This window comes from Pempheris klunzingeri, chromosome 5, assembly GCF_042242105.1.
Source record: "Pempheris klunzingeri isolate RE-2024b chromosome 5, fPemKlu1.hap1, whole genome shotgun sequence".
NCBI lineage: Eukaryota > Metazoa > Chordata > Actinopteri > Acropomatiformes > Pempheridae > Pempheris > Pempheris klunzingeri.
Window position 1 is genome coordinate 1,923,872 of NC_092016.1, and position 23,933 is coordinate 1,947,804.

At 44.9% G+C, this 23,933-nt stretch overlaps 1 protein-coding gene across 2 annotated transcripts; it reads right to left on the bottom strand.

Moving 5' to 3' along the window:
* Positions 1-722: 722 nt before the first annotated feature.
* nup160 (nucleoporin 160) lies at positions 723-23,823 on the bottom strand. Of its 2 annotated transcripts, none has more exons than XM_070830177.1 (34): positions 23,733-23,823; positions 22,250-22,358; positions 21,688-21,898; positions 20,934-21,156; positions 20,642-20,832; positions 19,340-19,576; positions 19,132-19,229; positions 18,959-19,043; positions 16,765-16,833; positions 16,563-16,646; positions 15,710-15,880; positions 15,432-15,531; positions 14,261-14,426; positions 13,516-13,649; positions 12,407-12,567; positions 11,270-11,406; positions 10,769-10,839; positions 9,279-9,429; positions 8,559-8,628; positions 8,083-8,181; positions 7,854-7,973; positions 7,569-7,664; positions 6,314-6,408; positions 5,949-6,045; positions 5,723-5,828; positions 5,181-5,341; positions 4,993-5,053; positions 4,367-4,477; positions 3,690-3,813; positions 3,507-3,608; positions 2,928-3,069; positions 2,693-2,818; positions 1,945-2,040; positions 723-1,068 (listed from the first exon to the last, which is right to left on the bottom strand). In XM_070830177.1, exons 1-34 carry the CDS (start codon positions 23,821-23,823, stop codon positions 985-987), a joined length of 4,179 nt encoding a protein of 1,392 aa, XP_070686278.1. In that variant the 3' UTR covers positions 723-984. The 2 variants fall into 2 exon arrangements, with proteins under 2 accessions (XP_070686278.1, XP_070686277.1); XM_070830176.1 differs by having other exon boundaries at positions 9,279-9,432.
* Between the last annotated feature and the right edge of the window lie 110 nt (positions 23,824-23,933).

Genomic DNA, 23,933 nt, shown 5'->3' on the forward strand with positions numbered 1-23,933 from the left:
CCGTGTTGGTGACCCCTGATCTATATAAACACGAGACTACATTAAAAATAAGCCAGTCTGATTAACATACGGGAAAGTTGTACAAATGCAAATTTATATTGTAAAAGTTTGTGTAAAGCTTGAGCTTCATAAAATGACAAAAATATGAACAATTTAAATGTTTTTCAAAAAGGCACACAGGCCTACTCATAACAGCTAACTAATGTGTTTTGCTAATTAGCTAACAACTGACCACTGATTTGTTTGAGATTGTTCGGCCATTCAGCCTCAGACTGACCTCATTAACCAAAGCCACCGTGCGGCCAATCACATGCGAGAACAGAGTAGGATCGTACCATTCTGTGAAAGTAGGAGGGGAGACGCTCTGAAGACAGCTAGTAGTGGTACAGTCCAGGTACAGAGCCACAGACGGGAGCCGGATTTAAACTCAAGCGAGTCTGGAAAGAGTGAATTGATTATTGATTTATTTGCTGTGGTTCTGTGTTCAGTTGATCATTCAAAGGTTTTATTAAAATATTAAATAGTAACTGTGTATTTTTTTTTTTATAACAAAATTGTTCTCATTGTTCCAGCCGTGTCATAAACACTGATTTACTGTTGGTATTATTGGCTTTTCTAACCGAGGAAGACCATGTGACGCAGATGAAAGCTGTGAGCTCTTGAGTGACAACTCGCTTGATGAAATGCAGAGAAACTTTTAATATTTCAATTTACAGCTCAGATGGAAAAAACACGACGAGTAAGAAAATTATAAAAAAAAAAAAAAACCTAAACACACGTTTGCTGAACAGCTGTTTCATATTTTTAAGCTCGTGGACACAGAATATTTACAACATGTTTAATAAGTGAAGCCGCTCAGAAACAAAATCGTCATTAAAACGTGTTTGAAACGGTACAAAAATATGATCTGAGTTCTGTCGTTCCTGTTTCAGCGGAGAGTCTCTGATTGGTCGGAGCCGTCATGTGACCCGGCGGGCCGAGCCTTCATCGGGTGACGAGTCTTCGTTTGGTCGTCTGCTCCACCAGCTTGTAATAATCCTCCAGTTTGTCTCGAACTTTATTATAAATCTGAAAAGAGACAATGAGGAAGCTTCACTAAAGGAGAACTGCAGTGAACTGGTGTCTGAATGACTGGTGGGTACTAAAAGTGTTGGAACTGGTCCTCTAAAAGAGCTTGTTTGATCCACTGACAGGCTCAGAGTGTTATTCTAAGTGTGTGACAGCATCATGGAAAGGATCCCTACAGAGAGAGACCTGGAAGATCCTTTTGGTTTAACCACAAACAGCACACACACCAGACTACATTCACTAAAACAGGGATTTTAGAGAACAGGACACAGGAGCTGCTGGTCTGCTGCTTCCTGTATTGGCTAGTTTGTTTCTGTTACATCTGAACTAACCTTTTAAAACACCAAATTCAGACAAATTATTATTGAGGGATCCCTACAGAGATCAACCTGTAAGATCCTTTTGTGTTTAGGAACATTTCTTATCCAATCCACCAGATTCCATTGATGAAAACAGTAATTTTAAATTCAGAATGTGGGAGTTGCTGGTCGACGCTGTGTTGATCATGAAGTTTGTTTGTGTTATTGTGTGTTTTTTAAGGGTTAGTTCTGATTCAACACAATATTTGTGTAACACAAACTAACTAACTAATCAAGACAGCAGCTCCTGTGTCCTGTTCTCTAAAATCCCTGTTTTAGTGAATGTAGTCTGGTGTGTGTGCTGTTTGTGGTTAAACCAAAAGGATCTTCCAGGTCTCTCTCTGTAGGGATCCTTTCCATGATGCTGTCACACACTTTGCCAGGTTTGATTCCCTGATTCACATCACTGAGCTATTGATTAGGAGCTATTGATTACTTCCAGCCCGCGTGGAACTCGACAGAAAACATGACGACACGAACGGTTTCACGTAAACAGGAAGTGGTGACGAAGACTCACGCTGCTGTTGGTCTGAGTCTCGCTCAGAGTCTGCAGCAGCTGATCGATCGACGTGTACGGCAGCCAGACGGAGGACGCCGTCGCAGACAGAGGCCTCTGAAACACACACACACACACACAAACGACGACTGTAATCAATAACTCAATGATTAAAAAGGATTACAAAGGTAAAATACAAACATTAAAAACAGAAATATCTATTTGTTTGACATTAGTGCATTTAATGTCATTTTCTTCTTTATTTTAGATTTAGTTTCGTCCTCCGTAGAACCACATTGTGTTCAAGTCTAACTTTTATTTAAGGCTTCGTATAAAACACTGAACCTCTAATTAAGAATTTAATTTAAGGTAATCTATAATAAATATCAGCGCTGAGACGTTCAACCTGCTTTAATGGACATCAAACACTATGAAAATAACATTTTAAGGTGTAAATCCAGAGTTCTTTAAACCATTAACGGACATTTTAACTCGTCAGCAGGTTTTTAGAACTTAAATCTGTTCTGTTAAGTCAAAATTAAACAGATTATCCTCAAGTTTATGTGTAAAAACTGTTTGGTTTCACATTTTCTGAGACATTTTTTAAAAGAATTACTGAATAAATATAATAAAAAATACTGAAAACAAGTCATTTTGATGGTTTAAATCAGATTTGTTGCCTGATTAGAGGCACACAGTATTTATACTGCAGACCGTGTGACTGTAGTACTTCAGGAAGTACTTGAAGTACTCTTTGAAGTACTCTTACCTCTATTCCGTAGTACTGGTGTCCTTTCCCCAGCAGAGCGTCCACGTACTCCAACACCAGCTCGGCCGCCGCGTCCAGCAGGTCAAAGTTCAGGTAGAGACGCAGCAGAGAGGCGGCGTCCACGGCCTGCGACAAACACAACGCCGCGTCATAACTGTCGCAGTGCATCATGGGAAAATAACCAGCAGAATAGAGTATAAAGCCAAATTGTCCCTATTTGGCTGGTGTCCCTTACCTTGTAAGACTTGATCAGCCAGTCGGGAAGAGGCACGCCGTGTGACAGCAGCTTGTTGATGACGCAGCGGTGGTGCTGTCCGTTAGCGGAGGGATACCTGTCCAGGTAAGAGGCCAGCAGCCGCCACGCCTCGTCTGTCGCACTGAGCACAGCAGACGAGGAAACAGAGAGAAGAACAAGACATTTCTAGTTTGGTAAATAAGCTTTCATTATATTATATTAGATTTTATTATATTATTATATTATATCATAATATAATATACTATATTTCATTATATTATATAATATTTTATTATGTTATATTATTATATTATATTTTCCAGTATAAAATGATGCCGAATTAGTTGTTAGCAGCTTCTGTTTGCAGTCCAATCAGGCGCGTACAGATAACCACCACTGGATTACTGCGATACTGAAGAAAAGTTAAAAACACGATAATTCTCAGGCAGGTTCTGTGGCGTCTTTTCTTCACTGATATTTAAGGATATCGTCGGGAAGTCAACGTCAACTTGAATGCCAATAAAAACCCGTTAATTCCACGATGAATCCTCTGATGAATAAACCAAATGAAAGTCACACCTGGACTCTTTGGTGTTGACCACAGACGACAGCTGATTCGCAGCCAACCAGCTCCAGGCCTCGTTCTGAGTCTCCTCCCCCCCAAACTGAAGCTTGATGCATCTGGAACAAACACACGACGGGCCGTGAAGTTTAAAGTACAAATAAAAACCACATGAAGGTAAAATAATAAACCCGTCTCACTTGAAGGTCAGACCCTCGAACACGGACGTCAGGTTCAGTTTGAAGGTTTGACAGACGGACAGAGCCGAGTCAAAGAGACCAGTTTGGACCAACAGGGCCACCATCTCCACCGCTGAGGCACTGCCTACAGACGGGGGAGAGAGAGACAGGCAGGGGGGAGAGAGAGAGACAGGCAGGGGGGAGAGAGAGAGACAGGCAGGGGGGGGAGAGAGAGACAGGCAGGGGAGAGAAAGAGACGGGGGAAGGCAGGGGAGATGAGAGGGAGCGACAGGGAGGCCGAGAGATGGGGGGAGAGAGACAGGCAGGGGGGGAGAGAGAGGGAGACGGTGGCAGAGAGATTGGGGGGGGGGGGGGGGACAGGCAGGGGAGAGGGAGAGACGGGGGCAGAGAGATGGGGAGAGAGAGAGAGAGACAGGGAGAGGGGAGAGAGACAGGCAGAGGAGATGAAAGGGAGAGACAGGGGAGATAGGCAGGGAGGAGAGACAGGTAGAGAGGGAGGGGGGAGAGAGAGAGAGAGGGAGACAGGGGTGGAAGAGAGAGACAGGCAGGCGAGGTCAGGCAAGGGAGAGAGAGAGAGAGACAGTTAAAGATCAACTGATGTCACAGGTTTACTGATGTCACAGGTGTACTGATGTCACAGGTGTACTGATGTCACAGGTGTGGGCGGTCTGGCGTACCGGCAATGGCGGCAGACGGTGGGTGGTGTTGGGCGAGGGTGAGACGGCTGCGGGACAAGATGTACTCCTTCTCCAGGTCCTTGAGTTCCAGGATGTCGACCTGACGTTTGACTGCAGGAGGAAACACAGAAGAAGAAGAAGAAGAAGAAGAAGAAACAGAAGAAGAAGAAGAAGAAACCTTTATTCAACTCGTCCACCAGGGGGCAGAACACCCCATAATAAACTCTGAGGACTTCCTGTCTGCTGACCATCAACAGGAAACGTCCAGAGGTGAAAAGCTGAATATAACTCACAATAATTCAGTAAAGTCACGTCACAAAGACTTATTTTATCTTAATAATGTTTTTGTTACTAAAAACACACTAATGCTTCTGACAGCTGATGCCAATGAAGATGCTAATAAAGTTTTACTGATGTCAGAGAGGCTGCCAATAAAGTTTTTATAAAGATACCGTCAATGATGCTGCTAATAAAGTTTTGATTAAGGCAGTTTCAGTCAATAAGGCTGCTAATCAGGTTTTTTAAAGACACCAATGAGGCTGATGTCAGAGAGGCTGCTAATAAAGTTTTTATAAAGACAGTGTTAGTCAATGATGTTGCTAATAAAGTTTTTTTTAAAGAGTCACCTGGTTCAGAAGAAAACTCTCCGTCAGAGTTCCTCTTCGGAGACGCTCCTGGACGCTCGTACTGCAGCAAACACAAGCTCACATCAACCAGACTCAATTCAAAATATCACTAATTTTAGACTCCTACTGTGTGAAAGTGTGTGTGTGTGTGAGTGTGTGTGAGTGAGTGTGTGTGTGTGTGTACGTACCACGGCTCCGGAGGCCGGCTGGACGATCCAGGCGTACTCTGGCCTGATGAGGCGGAGACAGTTGAGAGCAGCCAGGTAACAGTTCACCTGCTTCTGAAGGCCGAGACGAGTCCGAACCTCTCGACCCAGACGCATGCCGAACTCAAACATCACCGTCCCCGCTACACACAAACACACAACACACACACACACACAATAAAAGACAAAACAAAAGAGTCCATAATTAACAGTCTGGTTTGCTTTTAACTATTTTAACACTTTATTATATCAAATTAAATCATTTAGTTCAGATTTTGAGTTTAAATTCCATTTTTTTTATGTTGAGATCCAACATGATTCTGACATAATGGCTTCATTAACCAGATGTTTAGTGTCCGTAACTAGTTCTTTGACCTCAGTAACCAGAAGCGAGAGTTAACTAACCAGGCATTCAACTTCTGTAAGCTGCTCTTCAGCCTCAGTAACCAGTACTATAACTACAGGAAACAGTTAACCAGACGTTCAGCCTTGGTAACCAGACAGTTAGCGGCAGCGGTCGTCACCTTTCCTGTAGTTGTGTCTGTTGATGTGGAAGGCGTACAGCAGCTCGTAGTAGTTGTGAGCCAGCAGGTCCAAACCTCTGGCCCGGGACTCGATGATACTGACGACCTGATGACAACAACAGTTCACACACACACACACTTAACACTGTGTCTCCATATTATTCACAGCATATCAATAAGTTTTTACTATCTAGTGGGCTCACGGGAGTGCGTGAGAAGGTTTTACCTCGTCGTGCAGGTTGACGTAAGAGAACTGGACTAAATCCTGGAGCTGAGAGCGTTCACACAGAACCACCACAAGCTGTCGGAGACAATCCAGCTGCCTGCAACCGTTAATACAACCAGTTTATATACACATCAATTTATTTTACGCAGAGAGCACCAGCAGGGGAGAATCAGCTGTTAAACCAAAACAATAAATCATCAAACTCTCCACTTTTTATTTAACATTTTAGTCTTTACTTTGAAATATTGTAATATAAAAAACATCATTACTGACATTTACAGCTCTTTCCCTTCGTCTTTATACATAAATATGAATATAAGTGTGTGTGTGTATATATATATATATATATATATATATGTACGTACATGCTGCTGTCTGGGTTCTGTGTGAGGGCTTCGTAAGCTTCACTGTTGTGTCCGAGATCCAGATGATGTTTGAATATCCGCGTCCACAAAGCTGCCTGAAGACAATTATCAACATATTTACATTATACTACGTTAATATTTACTGCAGCGAGCAGTCATCTGTAGACGGCAGAGCTTATCTGAACCTCAGAAAAAATAAACTAGAAGTATGTAGAAACAAGAATATGAAACGCCAGAGTTGATAAATAAATAAAAACACAATATCCAGTTACTTTAATAACTAAATAACAGCCAGATGTCTCCCTGTGTTGATATTAACAGTCCAACATAAACACATATTTGGTTTTTCCCACAGAAACGTTGAGTTTTACAGGTTCAGTCGGCCTTCTTCACTCCAGCAGAGTTACTTTCTTCACATTACAATAAAATCTGATCATCTGATGAAACCGGCCGTCGTGGAGTTGGCCAATGAGAGCAAAGCAAAGCAAATCTTTTCCTGCAAGCGAATTATATAAAAACGACGGGTGACACGAAAGAAGCGAGTGACACGATTAGGGCGAATTTGCGTGTTGAAAGTATTCAACTTGAGTGATTCAATATTCGCCTGGTAGAGAGCTCCGGTTTCCCACAGAGACGCCTCAGTGAATGCATCCTTGAGGGAAATCTCTGCTCTGATTGGCTGTCCTCACATCAGCACAAGCATTAGGTGGCACGAGCGTTAGCCACAGTTGGCACGAGCGTTAACCACAGTTAGCACGAGCGTTAGCCACAGTTGGCACGAGCATTAGCCACAGTTGGCACGAGCATTAGCCACAGTTGGCACGAGCATTAGCCACAGTTGGCACGAGCATTAGCCACAGTTGGCACGAGCATCAGGCACAGTTGGCACGAGCATCAGCCACAGTTAGTACGAGCATTAGCCACAGTTGGCACGAGCATCAGCCACAGTTGGCACGAGCATCAGCCACAGTTAGTACGAGCATTAGCCAGTTAGCACGAGCATTAGCCACAGTTAGTACGAGCATTAGCCAGTTAGCACGAGCATTAGCCACAGTTAGTACGAGCATTAGCCACAGTTAGTACGAGCATTAGCTCTGGCTCTCCAGTCAGGTTTCACTCACAAATAACACAACCATTGTTATACTATAAAATCAGAATCTGCAGGTTATGTGTTAAAAAAAAAAACAAATCCAGATCGGCAGAGAAAATTGCTTCTCCACTGCTGACTGTCACCTGGCTGTTAACCGACTGTTACCTGGCTGTTGACGTCGTTGGCGGCCTCCGTTATGGCCAGAGAGGCCAACTGGATGACCAGCTCAGGTAGACCCACATCCTCCAACAGCCGCAGCACCTAGACACAATCAATGTGTTGAAACAGGAAGTAACTGAAAGGTAACTGAACAGTTTTACCTGAAGCACACCTGTCTGCTACGGTCATAACACTAAAGGCATACTGACATCATGCTATACTTGTAGAATATGATACAGACAAAAAAAATGTATATTATTACTTCCTGTGTCTGTTTCAAAATAAAAGTACCTTGTTGTAGTACTGTAATCTGGGGGTGGATGCAGCCTCCTCCTCCTCGGAGCCCGTCAGTCTCATCAGGAACTCCTCCTTCTCCACCTCCGTCGCTGCCTCCTGGAAACACTGCAGAGCCTGAGGAGAAAAAAACAACGTTGGATGAGTCAACAAGTCGTCTGAGGCCTCAAACTCGCCGCTACAGCAAAACGTGTCTGGTCTGGTTGTTGTTGTTGTTGCGACCCACCTTCTGGCCTTCCCCGTTGGCCAGGTAACACTGACCCAGCATGAAGCGACAGGAGCCGATGTTCACCTGACACCAAGGACCAATCAGCCTCACGTACTCCTGCACACACAGAGCACACAGGTGAGACACACCTGAGAAACAGAAGACTGAAACGCTGATCTGATGCAGCAGTCTTATAATCAGAGGCTGCAGATTTATCAACATGTTGTGTTCAGAGGGATTTCATGAAGTGAAGGAAACATTTTAACACAGAATAAAGCAGCTGTGGACAACAGACGCTAAAATAATCACTGACTTTGCTTTGAACACATCAGATGTTTAATTTAAATCCATCTGCACATCGTTCTTCTCCTCAAATCAATAAAAACAAAGCTGCTGCTGCTTAACATTCACACCTGCTGGATTTATCAAAACTCTGCCTGACTGAGCGCTGGGATGAGGATGAAGATGAAGAGTAATTCGGTAAAATAACAAACCTGCAGCTGTGTGTACTGGCAGTTGGCCATCAGACACTCTGGGAACTGGAAACCGGGGTTACTGGGCCAACTGGGAGACGCCGCTTAGGATTCAACAACCAGCAACAGAAAATACATACAAATAAAATGTGAATATCTTCCTGGAAACGAATAACCGAGGCCGTCTTCTTGTGACCTGTGGCGATATTATCTAGAGACACGCAGGAGTGGACGGTGTGACAATAGCAGAAATTAGCTCCTTTATGTCGAGCGATCAATACAGTGTTGAAATAACGTCTGAAAAACCGTCATGCGAACAGATCGGACGTTAAACGCGTTCTCTTACGTGACATGAACGAGAGCGAGCGACCCTGAGCGCGTTCACTGGCGTTGCCATGGATGCACGTACACACTACGGTGTCTCAGAGTGACCAAAAAGCACGATCGTTCAACCAAATGATCTGAGGAAGTCTAATAAAGACGGTCTTTGGTTTAAAACATCCTGGAAATATTCACTTCCTGCTTCTGTCCTTCAGTTATTTCATTATTTTGAGACTATTTGCTTAGTTTCATCTTTTTCTACCATTTACTTTTATAACTTCTTCAGAATTTATGATCTTGAGGAAGTCGCGTCCGTTCCCGCCGCTGTTACTTCGTTCCTGAGTGTGTGTAGAAAGAAATACCTGCTCAGTTTGTGTGTGTGTGTGTGTGTGTTAGCGTGCCGCAGTGAATGAAGGATACAGCAGCTGAGCGAGCAGGTTGACCACGTTGGAGATCATGTGTGACCAGTGGAGCAGAGAGTTGCTCTGCTGCTGAGAGTAAATCTGAGAGATGATGATCTTCCTGGCAGCAGTCTGATAGAAGAGCTCCACCACCGTCTGAGGACTCAACGCTGCTGCAAAAGAGAGAGAGAGACAACAGGGGCACTTTTTACCTCTCATACAGAGCTGATAATAAAGAGCACTGGGGATTTGTTACCTCGCTCTCTTCAAAGCCACCAGACTCCATTGACAAAAACAGCTATTTTACCTCACAAAACACAGCAGCTGCTGGTCTAACACTGCCTCGGTCAGTTAGTTTGTTTGTGTCACAGTGCGACTTTGGTGTTTTAAACAAGGAGATCACACCCGACAAAATATTTCTGTAACACACAATGACTAAAACTAACTGATCGAGGCAGAAAGTAGACCAGCAAATCCTGTGATGTAAAATTGCTGTTTTTGTCAATGGAGTCTGGTGTGTTTGAAGAGAGCCTCCTAACCTCCAAGCAAGGAAACAGATCAGCCGACACTAAAGATGATCTTCGTCACATCAGCTTGGCGTCACTGACCTGATCTGTTGGTGGAGAGCGCCGGAGTGTCAGACAACTTGCTTGTGTTGCAAGTTTTATTGTGATGGAAATGAGAAACCAGACGACTGCCAGATGAAGCCACGCCGTTTACGTGTTGAAGCTTGAATCTGACGTTTATGCAAAACAAGGCGTTCTGTGTTGACTGTTTACTGAGTTCAGTAGCTACGGAAAGCATGTTTGCCAGGTTTTGCATGAAATGACAGGTGACTATTATGTACGAGTCAGCAGTAAATGCCACACTGTGGTTAGAGAGAGACAGTTTTCAAGACTCGCCAACTGAGTGTGCAGCTCACGCTCACTATAGTTTATGCAACATCGTTTCTCCAGTTTAGCCGCGATAGATTTAGATTTTTCTAGAAATCCGGGCTCAACAAAGGCTCCATTACACTTTGAAAACCCTCATCTTCTACAAAGTTGACTGGAAGCATGTCTTTAGCTTTTCATCTTTGCTCGGCACGTCTACCATCAAACCTACTTCGTCTGGTGACAAGCCTAGACATCGATTGTTGATCTGATAGACCGACAGAGCCGCCACCGACACTTTCTGCCGGGTGCATCCTCGTAGTGGACTTGTGACATGCTAACTTTAGCTAGCAGAGTTTGCGCTGCGCCTCACTCTGGTTTAGCTTTTTGTTTCTCCTGCTTGCAGGCGCCTAAATAAGACGATAGTTGCACCAACTATTCAGATTTTTTTATATCTTACAGGCTATTTGATTATTCTAAAATCATGACTCGTCCCCAAAATCTACATATCTGGACCACAACTCTGTGCAGATCCTCAGTCTGGTGTGTTTGAAGAGAGCCTCCTAACCTCCAAGCAAGGAAACAGATCAGCTGACACTAAAGATGATCTTTGTCACATCAGCTTGGCGTCACTGACCTGGTCTGTTGGTGGAGAGCGCCGGAGTGTCAGACAGCTCCAACACTGTGAGGTGCTGCAGGTTAGCGTCTCTGCAGGAGGTCAAAGGTCAGACGTCAGTAAACCTTAATGAGCGCTGTATGTTTTTCTTAAATCTCTACATTTATACGTGTGAGAAAGCTACAGATATTCTTAACTGAAATCTGTGTCTCCTACCTTTAACTACCTGCTACAATGATTCTTCTCAACCAAATATTTTCTATCTTTTTATAGAAAAACACTTTCCGACCACATTTTAAAGCCATTTAGGGCTGCAAAACTAACCAAAACACAACAACGCTGTTGATTAAGACTTTTACACAACCTCATTTCTTATCTGAGATCTGCTGAATCAAAACAAGAGCTCCTAATTTCTACATGCTGCATCAACAATGACGTGTGTGTTCGTCCTCATGAGAAACTGCACAGGACATCAGTGTAAACCTGATATGTGTGTGTGTGTGTGTGTGTGCGCGTACTCACATGATGTCTACAGGGACAGAGGAGGCCAGGCTCTGACTGATGTGTTTGAGGAGGTAATAGGAGGAGAGGAGGTGGGAGCTTCGTGGGATCAGGTCCTGCTGGAGCTGCAGCAGCTGAGCCCCTCCACCTAGAAACACCTGACACACACACACACATACATGTTCAAACTGCAGACGGATGACCGGTATGGCCAGATCATTCAGTCAGGTAACTAATAAACTGTGTGTACAGAAAGTGTTGGAACTGGTCCAGTAGATCACCTCAGCCAGCAGCCACCAAACAGGCTGCAATGGCTGCAACGTGATCCTTTGGGACAACTGCACCTGATCACAGTAGATCCACTATAAGAGCTTGTTTGATCCACTGACAGGCTCAGAGTGTTATTCTAAGTGTGTGACAGCATCATGGAAAGGATCCCTACAGAGAGAGACCTGGAAGATCCTTTTGGTTTAACCACAAACAGCACACACACCAGACTACATTCATAAAACAGGGATTTTAGAGAACAGAACACAGGAGCTGCTGCCTTGATTAGTTAGTTAGTTTGTGTTACACAAATATTGTGTTGAATCACAACTAACCCTTAAAAAACACCAAAGTCATACAATAACACAAACAAACTTCATGATCAACACACCGTCGACCAGCAGCTCCCACGTTCTAAATTTAAAATGACTGTTTTTATCAATGGAATCTGGTGGATTGGAGGAGAAATGTTCCTAAACAAAAAGGATCTTACAGGTGGATCTCTGTAGGGATCCTTCAATAATAAACCTGTTTTTGTTTTGTACCCATGAGTCATTTAGACAATAAATGCTGCAGTGTTACTAACACACTGCTGTACTGAACACTGGGGAAGGAGTCAGTCAGTATTTGGTTTTTATTATATTCTTCTCCTCTGTTTTAGCCTTTTGTATGTGCGTTTATTTCTCCTATTAAGTAACGTGATGCTTGTTTGTCTTTGTTCAAACAAAGGAGAAAATTAAATAACATACAGAGCGTGTGGAGAAGTTTGCCTTGCAGTCCAGCAGAGGGCGCTCTTAACAATCACCATCAGCTAAACCTGTTGCATGTCCTATTGATCGATCAGCAAAGTGTGTTTTGTGTGCGTGTGTGTGTGTGTGTGTGTGCTCGTACGTTGTCTCCGAAGCGCAGGTAGAGCTTCTGCAGGATGAGCAGGTCTCTACAGAACAGGGCTCTGGTCATGGCCATGTGACAGACAGCCTGACAGACCACGGACACGGCCGAGCTGCTGCCGTACAGCTGAGACAGGCTGATCCTCATGTTCAGGCTCTGACCTGCAAGACACAGACCGGGGAAAACACACACACTGTTAGACACTTCCACACGGGTCACCGGATAGGTATTCCGTATTCGATAATTATTTTTTAAAAAATGGTTGTTGCTTGTGTTGCAAGTTTTATTGTGATGGAAATGAGAAACCAGACGACTGCCAGATGAAGCCACGCCGTTTACGTGTTGAAGCTTGAATCTGTCGTTTATGCAAAACAAAGCGTTCTGTGTTGACTGTTTACTGAGTTCAGTAGCTACGGAAAGCATGTTTGCCAGGTTTTGCATGAAATGACAGGTGACTATTATGTACGAGTCAGCAGTAAATGCCACACTGTGGTTAGAGAGAGACAGTTTGTCAAGACTCGCCAACCGAGTGTGCAGCTCACACTCACTATAGTTTATGCAACATCGTTTCTCCAGTTTAGCCGCGATAGATTTAGATTTTTCTAGAAATCTGGGCTCAACAAAGGCTCCATTACACTTTGAAAACCCTCATCTTCTACAAAGTTGACTGGAAGCATGTCTTTAGCTTTTCATCTTTGCTCGGCACGTCTACCATCAAACCTACTTCGTCTGGTGACAAGCCTAGACATCGATTGGTGATCTGATAGACCGGCAGAGCTGCCACCGACACTTTCTGCCGGGTGCATCCTCGTAGTGGACTTGTGACATGCTAACTTTAGCTAGCAGAGTTTGCGCTGCGCCTCACTCTGGTTTAGCTTTTTGTTTCTCCTGCTTGCAGGCGCCTAAATAAGACGATAGTTGCACCAACTATTCAGATTTTTTAATATCTTACAGGCTATTTGATTATTCTAAAATCATGACTCGTCGCCAAAATCTACATATCTGGACCACAACTCTGTGCAGATCCTCACAATCCTCCATCAAAACTTTAATGAATCTATTCTATAACAAATCCAGGTGAGACGTGAGGTCCATGATTTGTCTCCTACCAGGTGTGATGGGTCCTTCTGCCCCGACCTCGGAGTCCATCTCCAGGTCCATCTCCCTCAGCAGGGCCATCATGGCCGCCATCGGGTTGCGGATGTCCTGCAGTTTGTTCTGGATGTCCTCGATCACGTTGTCACTGCAGGAAACCAGACGGGACGGGAGTTTATAACCTCTCACCATTTATTACTGTTAATGCAGACTTAAATGAGACAGTAATCTTATTGTCAGCCGAGCAACATACCGACACTACAGAGCGTTTCTATACTGAAAGGTTGAGCAGAGAGGGGACGGTCTAGTTTGAGGGCTTGTAGACACACCAGGGATCACGTTTACATTTAAAAAGACATTAAAAAGTGCATTTTGTATAATATTTCCCCTTTGATATCAATACTAGCTTTTAAAATACCAATGAAACCCACCATTAATAACATTAACAGTTACTACAATAACACTATTTGTGATATTTTTGAAATTAAAGGATCAATTTAAATTTGAGAGAAAATAAAACACCACATGTTCTATTTTTGTGTTCTATACTCGTGCTGTTAAAAACTTTGTACAGGTATTAAACTGATTATGTTATTATGTGATTCCAAACAAAGGTAATATTAAAAAATGTACCATGTGTATCATATAATGTTCCTACACTGTTTCCAGAGTGAAATTCAAGCACATTTCAGGCATTTTCAAGGAACCCTGATTGCAGACACAAGGTTATACAGACGATGACGTGAGCGGTGGACTGACTTGTCGTTGGACAGCATGTTTTCCAGGACGAGTTCGGCGGCCCTCTCCGGTGACTGAAGGTGCTCCAGAGCCTTCTCCATCTCGTACGCCATCTCTCCGGAGACCGCATCACTGACGAGCCGCAAACACTGAACCAGCTGCAGCACGTCCCGCCCCACCTCGGGGTCTGAGGAGGACCACATCACCACACAAATCAGATACAGAGCTGGCTTTTCAGAGCCAGAAGTGTCCGTCGTTCTACAAAGACCTCCTCTGATTGATCAGTGAGCAGGTAGCACCGCCCTAAAGCCCCCCCACCCTCTTCCTGGTCTATTTTCCTCTAAATGGACCATAATTGACTAAATGAACATCCTGCTGTGCTGAAGAAGACTGTGAACTACAGACTGAGAGCAGAAAGTCATCAGGAAAATGTTCACTGAGCTGATAAATCAGGAGAGAAGTCGACTCATTTCCTCATTGACTTCCATCCAATCAGACTCCTGTTTGGAGCCAGTGGAGTCGTCCCCTGCTGGACATTAGAGAGGAAGCAGCTTTAAGGCTTCACCGTTCAGACCTGGAAGCTTCGTCCACTTCTTTTATACAGTCTATGCTACAAACAGAAGTCTGATTGGATGGAAGTCAATGAGGAAATGATTTATCAGCTCAGTGAACATTTTCCTGATGACTTTCTGCTCTCAGTCTCTAGTTCACAGTCTTCTTCAGCACAGCAGGACGTTCATTTAGTAAATTATGGTCCATTTAGAGGGAAATACACCATAAAGCAGGAGATGCTTTAGGAAAAAAAAAATCAGAGGTGATCTTTGAGGAACAAATGTCATTTCTGGCTTTTAAAAAAAAAAAAACAAGATGGCGACGAATGTAAAGCCAAACTCAAGACTTCAAAATGTCCACTTATTATACAGCCTTCATGGTTTACATGCTCCAAAGCATTTGGTCTAATCTGCTTAAGATATAACAGAAGACGACGACGCTGATACCCTCATGTGGGGCAAACCTCGCAAGAAGAATAAATTCACTCCAACCAAATAGAGAATTGAGAATGTTCACAAATACTAGGCCCTAATAATCTCCTATTCAAAAGGATTATAAAAAGGTTTATAACATCCCTCTGAACCTCCAACGAGGCATTTTCACTCTGAACCTCCATCAGTGGATAAGAAGGTGTAGTTACCCTCGGTGATGGGCGTCTCCTCCTCTGAGAACAGGTACTCGTCATAAGAGAGGTACAAGTGATCCACTGCGAAACACGGCAGGAGGAACGACACGAAGCCCTGAAACACAAACACAAACACTGTGAGGAAGTTTCTCTGGGACCTAATCAGAAGGATTCTTGTTGCCGTATGAATCATCATCATCATCATCATCATCATCAAAACAGGAACCTGCAGTTAAACTGATGCTCTGTCTGTGTGTGTTTTTCTTCCAGGTGTGCTTGAGCAGCTTCTTTACCTTCTTGAGCAGACAGACCATGTCGGTGTGCTGGCTGACCGTCAGGCCCAGAGGCATGGACAGAGCCTCCTGGTACTGCAGACAGCAGGCGTAGAACTTGGACCAGAACTCCACCTGCAGCTGACGGTACTCCTCCTGAGAAAACTCAAACTCCGTCACGCTGCTCTGAAGCTGCAGGAGGACAGATAGGGGGGGGAGGACAGACAGGTGAGGACAGACAGGGAGGTGGGGGGCAGGTGGATGGAGGACAGATGGATAGTTGGAAGATGGAGAGACAGGGGGAGGGATGGCAGAGGGAGGACATTTGGGGAAGGACAGACGGGAGAGGACAGATCAGAGGACAGACAGGAAGGAGGACAGATGGGGGAAAGCAGATGGATGGAGGGAAAATGGGTGGACAACAGACAGACAGGAGGACAGACAGGGAGGTGGGGGGGCAGGTGGATGGAGGACAGACAAAGGAGAGGACAGATTGATAGATGGAAGATGGAGAGACAGGAGGAGGAATGGCAGAGGGAGGACATTTGAGGAAGGACAGACAGGAGGACAAACAGATAGATGGAAGATGGAGACAGGAGGAGGAATGACGGAGGGAGGACAGACAGGGGGACAGACAGGGGGACAGACAGGGGGACAGACAGGAGGACAGACAGGGGGACAGACGGGGGGAGACAAAGATTACTGGCTGTCAGCTTCACTGTCAAATACACTTATTTAAAATCTTATGTAAACTTAAAGGATCTAAAATGACGGCACAAAGACAAACAAAACTAAGACCCAGTGAAGAAGAGGGCCCAGTATTGTTTGTGCTCTTCCTCTTTTAAAACCAGAGCCTATATCAGCCGTGAATCACCTCGCTCTCCACAGCCACCGTCACCTCCTTCTTCAGAGTGTCCCAGGACACGTCGCTGATCCTCTCCGAGCCTCTGCGGTAGATCTGAAACACACCAAACGCCCACCGTGGTGACACAGCGTTCTGCTACGTCCACCGGTTTCACACCCTCTGTGGTCCGGATTGAGTCAATTCCAGATTATAAAGACCGGGATTGTCTCACCTGTAGGGCTTTAACTATGGCTGAAGCGGTGAAGCGCAGCGGCGAGAAGAGAACCTCCAGGTACGTCTCCTGTTGACGTACGACACACAGCATCACCACATCAGTCAACAAACCACCTCTTCAGATTAAAATTTCCACTACTGTAGTTTTCATTCTTTTAATTACTTTTTATCCAATTTGTCATTTGATTAAAGAATGAATCATTATTATGAATTATGCAACACAATAACTCAGTGCGAGTATTTCAGTCACATTTACGCCCTAAAAGTAGACGAGAGTCTGTAAGATTCTGACGGACGGGACAATTTGGAGTTTCATTTCCCAGCACTAATGTATACCAGAGGAGATATGGAGGGCCTTGGTGGACAGCCAGCACACTGACAGGAAGTGTAGTGTGCTCTGCTACACTGAGACACGGCTGAGTGGGAATATGCCGGATGTGTGGGCGGACAAGAACGGTAAAACGGAGGAGGAGGAGGTCTCACCGTCTATATTATCATCTTCCAAGTGGCGTAATCTTGAACATGTAACTGTGAAGGAATGCATTTGCACTCTATATACATGGAACCCGGGGGGTTCTTACACACGCTATTGTTGCAGTTCACCATCTGCTGAGGAACAGTTCCAGGAGACGTACGGGGGCGAAATTTACCGTCTCTCTGCATAACACCTGTTTCTGAGAGGACAATGTTGTTGAAAAAAACAAAAAAAGCTGCCGATTCCCGAACAACTAATCTTTGATTTATGTGGAAATCAAAGGCTGTGACAGCAGAAATGGGCAAGCAATCATGAGGAGCTCCAAACAGCTGAAGAGGAAGCCGAGAGACGCCAAAAACAACTTCAGGGAGAGGCCTGAGGCCCAAACTGGGACAGAAGAGTGTGGGATGGAAGTACAGGGGAGCCTTAGTGAGCTGAACTGAAGTTTTTAAGTTTGACAAGCTTCTCCCCACTCCAGACAGCGTGTCTGGGTCTGGACTCATCTCCTCCAGCCTTTATCATTATATAACCACTTTCATAATGAACTGAAAGTATGTTTATACTTCTCATGAGAACATAAAAAGATCTCTAACGTTGTGTTTTGCTCCGTTGCTTCAACAAAGCATCGCTCACAACTCCAACTACACACCAAGACAAAATCTATTATCAGTTTAGAGAATTTCAAAGTCTTGGCTTTGTACGTTGATACGGCCTCCAGGGTGAGGACGAGGGTTGATGCCGTTGCTGATTGCCAACTGCCGACAGTCACCAACCACTAAGCCTCTACTGTCGTGATTTGAAGGCTGCCCTCTCACGGGAGAGGAAGAGATTTAAGGGAGAGTCTCTACTCCCCCGTTTTCCCACTGGAAAACACCTCCATGTTTCCCCGGGGCATATCATACATCAGTTGATTAGAAATCTCCCAACCCCTAAGTTGACAGGATAATTGGGGCCGATCTGCCCTCCAATACAGGACTCGTACCTGTCCAGGGTCAGGAGGAGGGCAGGTAGCATCTCTGCAGACCCCCGCACATAAACTCTTTAAACTCCTCCCGTCTGGTAGGCGCCACAGAGCACTGTACGCCAAAACCATCAGACACAGAGACAGTTTCTTCCCCCAGCCTGTCACCCTGAACTCTCACTAGTCTCAGGATCCACTGTGCAGTAGTCCCATACCTGCACATTTGCACTATGCACTACATACATGCACCACACCTACCTCCACTGTACATACTGTTGTTATGAGCACTTAAATTGTTCCTGTTCTTATTGTTGTAGTTTATTTCTTACTGTACACAGAGAGACAAGCTTCACCGGAGTCAAATTCCTTGTTTGCTTGTACAAACTTAATAAAGTAAATATAGTTGACTCTGAGTCTAATGGCATCAGGCTATGATATCGTTTGCACGAGCACGTGAGTGCTCTGAAAAGACGAAAAGTTAACGAGCATGTGCAGCTGTTGAATCTCATTTGCACTCACAGATTTTTGGCAGTGACATACTGTGATATACAAAAGCAAGAAATCTTCACGTTTAAGGAGGATGTTTGACATTTTAGCTCGACTCACACGATTAATTATCAACTTTCTTGCTCTGATTTCACCTGCATCACCTAATTCTACTGTTTTTTTTGTGATACTTTGATTGTGATCAGTGTATTTGTTCCCCCTGAGGCCACAGTGTGATCAGTGTTGGTGTGTGGGGAGGGGGGGTCTTACTCTGGGGTCCTGGTCTACTCCTATGTGGACTTCTTCTTCAGGTAGAGGCTGAACAAACACCTGGTTCCACTGGCCTGCTGTGTTACTGGAAAACACACCCACAGAGTTAAACACATAAACTCAGTCTGAATCAAGCTTCTGTCTTTATTATCTTGGTCATCGTTCACACTTACTGTTCAAAGTTGATGTATTTGACTACAGTGGCGTTGGAGTCGTCCACCCAGACCCCCCAGATGTCTGTGGAGGTCAGAGTGAAATCCACCAGAGTCTCCTGTGGCAGAGACACATTCAGACAATATTCTCATATAAATACTGGACATGTTGGCTGATATATATATATACACACAACAAGAAGTGACACCATCTCCGTCTGCAGTTCACCTGTGTAGTGAAGAGAGAGGAGATGTGGTCCAGGCTGTAGCGGTTGTTGTCGGTGGCGACCAGCTGCAGGACGGTGAACTGTCCCCTCTGAGGTACGGCCATGTACACCGCCAGGCAGAGGCCGGTGGTGGAGGAGAAGGCCAGCCTCAGACGGTGGCCCTGACCGGCCAGGCGCTTCACTCCTTTACAGGCCGGCATGTACTCCAACATGTCCGCCTCCAGCAGACAGGCCTGCTCCTGGAGGGGGGGGGGGGGGGGGGTGACACACGTGACAAGCATTTAGTTTAATGATGCAGTACTTATTATTAAACAGTAACTCTGGGCCACATATTTACATGTTTTGGGACTGAAATGATTGTAAGGTACAAAACTTTTTGAAATTACTCCAAATGGGCTAAATGATCCTTTGGGACAACTGCACCTGATCACAGTAGGTCCACTAAAAGAGCTTGTTTGATCCACTGACAGGCTCAGAGTGTTATTCTAAGTGTGTGACAGCATCATGGAAAGGATCCCTACAGAGAGAGACCTGGAAGATCCTTTTGGTTTAACCACAAACAGCACACACACCAGACTACATTCACTAAAACAGGGATTTTAGAGAACAGGACACAGGAGCTGCTGCCTTGATTAGTTAGTTAGTTTGTGTTAAACAAATATTGTGTTGAATCAGAACTAACCCTTGAAAAACACACAATAACACAAACAAACTTCATGATCAACACAACGTCGACCAGCAACTCCCACATTCTGAATTTAAAATGACTGTTTTTATCAATGGGATCTGGTGGATTGGAGGAGAAATGTTCCTAAACAAAAAGGATCTTACAGGTGGATCTCTGTAGGGATCCTTCAATAATAAACCTGTTTTTGTTTTGTACCCACTAGTCAAAAAAGGGGTTTTATCTTGTATAACACAGAGCTGCTAACTCTTTAAAACACCAAAAGTCAAGCAATAGCACAAACAAGCACACAGATCGAGACAGCAGTTCAACAACCAACTAGTGAGTTCCTCCAGATCAGCGAACGGCATCATTGTCACTGGAGAACATGGAGTTACACTCAAAAACATAGCAGCGGCTAACAGTTAAAAAAAATGGAGACTTCAGCGTTAGTTCTGTCCCACGACCATGAGCTGAGACAGAAATATCAACGTATGTTCCCGCCGGCGTGTCGCTCGGCAAGCGTCTGTGTGTTTAAAATCCACACACTTTGGATTTGAAATGTTTAACTTTATGATTAGGATACGATGTCCCTTCCATCCCTTGCCAATATGTGTGACTATGTGAGTGGGCGTCTCACCCTGAAGGACCACATGCGCAGTTTGTGATCCTGACAGAGGGCGAAGATGAAGGAGTCTTCCTCCAGCTCTCTGACAGCCAGACTGACGACCAGGTCAGCTGGACTCTGCTCCCCACGGATCGCCGTAGGCATCCAGCCGGACAACCTCTGCATCATGGAGCTCCTCTTCAGCTCCACCACCGACACACTGCCTACAACACACACACACACACACTCTTCAAAGCAGCTCTTGTGCAGAAAGAAATAACATCAACAGCATGTGAGCGTAGTTTAACACATGAAACCTCTTTACCCTGTGTGTCGTGAGGTGGCAGCGTGACCACCATGATGCCTCCAGCGGGTGAAGCCAGAGAGTAGTGAGCCTCTCCGGACTGACTGAGCCAGGCCGCTGAGGTGCTGGGACTCCCCGTCTGCCCCACTGAGCTGGGGATGACGGCGCTGTGAGAGGGGTCCTGCAGACTCAGCTTCCCCACGTCAGTGAAGATGGACTGCATGTGAAGCTCCGTCACCAGCTCCTGGAGAGGATGGACAGGTGAACGTCCACTGTTATTTATAGCACACAGCAGGGGGACCTCAGTCTGTTAGCAAGATGTCATGTGTGGAGCCAACAAGTGTATATTTTAAGGGAGAGTTTGGGTTATTTGAAGCAGGGTTGCATGAGGTACTGAAGCTGCCATCTCTCTCTTTTCACTCTCTTCAAAACTGCCAAACTCCATTAACAAAAACAGTCGTTTTACCTGGCGGAGCATGGGAGTCGTCTGTCTAATCGCTGCCTCAATTAATGAACTGACACGCTAATTCTGATCCAGACTAACCTTTACAATGCGTAACACACACAATAAATACAAACAAACTAGCCAGTCAAGACAGCGGTAGACCAGCAAGTCCTGTGTTCTGTGAGGTAAAATGACTGCTTTTGCCAGTGGAGTCTGGTGGTTTTGAAGAGCGAGACAGAAAAAGCCTTTTCCACATCCAACCACACTTCAAATACTCCAGACTATCCCTTTAAGAGTCTGGTCAGGTTGACGGCAGAGATATTTACTCACGCTGCGGTACATGCGTGTGGGGTGTGGCAGCACCAGCCTGTGGACGCTCTGGTTGGTGGAGACGAGGATGATGACATTGTTGAGGGTCTCCTGGATGACGACCCCTCCAGGCAGCACAGTGCAATGTGGGAACTTGAGTTTGACGGCGTTGTTGAGCAGGTTGGTGTCCAGAGACTGCTCCACCAGCTGCACCGTGTCCCCGGATGTGGACCTGCGTACGGTCAGTGTTAACCCACACGCTTACAAAACTGAATTTCCAGAAGTGGGATTAATTACGTACTTCCTCTTCTCCAAATCTCCATATTTAAAAAGGATCTTATGGGTCTAAAACGGCTGAAGCTGAGCATCAAACTACAACCAAGTTTTAAATGATCTATAATGAGTCTGAGGCCACTTCAGGGTTAAAATCCACCTGAAACTGTACAGCCAAAGTTGTTTATTAGCTTTATTTTAACAGCAACACATTTAAAATCACATACTGACTGAGATACTTTAGACAGAATGAGATGAGCTAAGATTTTATGAGCAGATGCATGTGGATGCTGGTGGTGATGTTACTGACCAGTGAATGAATCTGTTGCTGGTGACAGACAGCAGCTTCCCGCTCTCCTCATAATGAAAGGCTCCGGCGCTGTCGGGAAACTTCACCCCACCGGGAAGAGCATTTAGACCTGCAGACGGTTACAGCAAAGCACCAACTGATGTATTTGTTTCAGCACACAGCAACACTGACAGAAGCTGTAATCCCAAATATTATGATAGTCTGGGGTTGTGTTAAATGAAGAAAACCACCCAAATCAAAGCTTCAAACATCTCTGCTGCTTTGCAGTAACAGACATAATCTTATAAGGAGCGGTCTGCTGGGGTCAGGAAGAGACTGGTTGCCCACTTAACCCAGCGGACATGAAGGAGGAAGGGAACTGTGCAACATATTCATCCAGAACAACCTCATCTTTTTACCTCACGTCACAGTGTGCAATACTAATAATATCCCCCACTTGTACATGATATTGTCTCTCTTTTTTTGTACTTCGTCTACTCTAGCTGTACATATCTTCTTCTTATATCTCCTCCTGTCTGCTGTGACACTGTAAATTCCCCCATCGTGGGACTAATAAAGGAATATCTTATCTTATAATCATTGGGATATTTCCCAAGTCGTAACAGGACAGGACACAAACCTTTACAAGCAGATTCTCGAATATCACCACAGCCTGTTACAGCAGCTTGTAAATTTCCCCCGTCGTGGGACTAATAAAGGAATATCTTATCTTAAAACCACCAGACTACAAACAGAAATGTCAGGAAACAGGATTTTTTATGTGCATAAATCCAATTATGCACATTTGGATACACAAATACATTCATTCTTGCTGGTAAGTGTATTTTTCATATCTTTAAAGGACATCAGTGAGGTGCTGTAAGTGCTTTGGCTCCACTCATTACTCAAAACGCACTCAGACGTATTGTTTCCATTGGATTCATAAAGCTGTGTGTGACTTTCCCCTTTGAGATCAACAGTCTGTTCTTAACATCAGAGGAACAAAAATGTTAAATTGACCTGTTTTTGAACGCAGTTTGGCGTGCGTGCAACTCTAGTTTAAATAAAAGCAGGAGTTGAGAAGTAATAACACTTGCAAATAGTTATATTACGTTGTGTGTAACGTTGTAGCGTTTCCTGCTTTACTGTTTGACAGGTGAGCACCAAGACAGAAGTCACCTGCTAACTGACTAGCTTTAGCCAATGAGAGAGCAGGACACCTGGACACAAGCGGAGGAGGTGAGCAAATGTTATTCCAACGTGAGTTACCTGCTCACAAGCTAATGACGGGGAATTTAATAGACAAACACAGAAAAATAACACCCACTGACACTCCATAGGGCCCCCTAACATTCGGCTACACCGCTAACGCTACTGGTAAAGCGTGTTAGCCGCGCTAGCTGTTGTTAGCATGTCAAAATATTCAACCCCCGCGTTGACACAAACTCCTGGAAATGAAAGAAGCCCCGGCGTGGAGCTGTAAGGACTCCCGGAGGAAGTTTACCGAGGTTTACTGTCACTTCTCGGAACCTGTGCAGAGTTTCCCTCTCAAATCCACAGATCTCTATGAAGCTGCGCTCCAACGCCGCCGCCATCTTCCCCGCATGGAGCCCGTGACGTCAGGAGCCAGCGTAGAGGCCGCGCGCTGCCCCTTTCAAACATTTAAAGAGACAGGACACCTGGAGACGGCAGGGGGGAAACACCA

Bases quoted from the DNA above. Each gene is read 5' to 3' on its own strand.
- nup160 (XM_070830176.1), bottom strand. From the start codon at position 23,823: ATGGCGGCGGCGTTGGAGCGCAGCTTCATAGAGATCTGTGGATTTGAG. The intron at 10,840-11,269 runs GTGAGTACGCGC...GACCTCCTGCAG, and splicing joins TCTGTCCCTGTAGACATCAT to AGACGCTAACCTGCAGCACC. The intron at 5,342-5,722 runs GTGACGACCGCT...GTTTGTGTGTAG, and splicing joins CAGACACAACTACAGGAAAG to CGGGGACGGTGATGTTTGAG.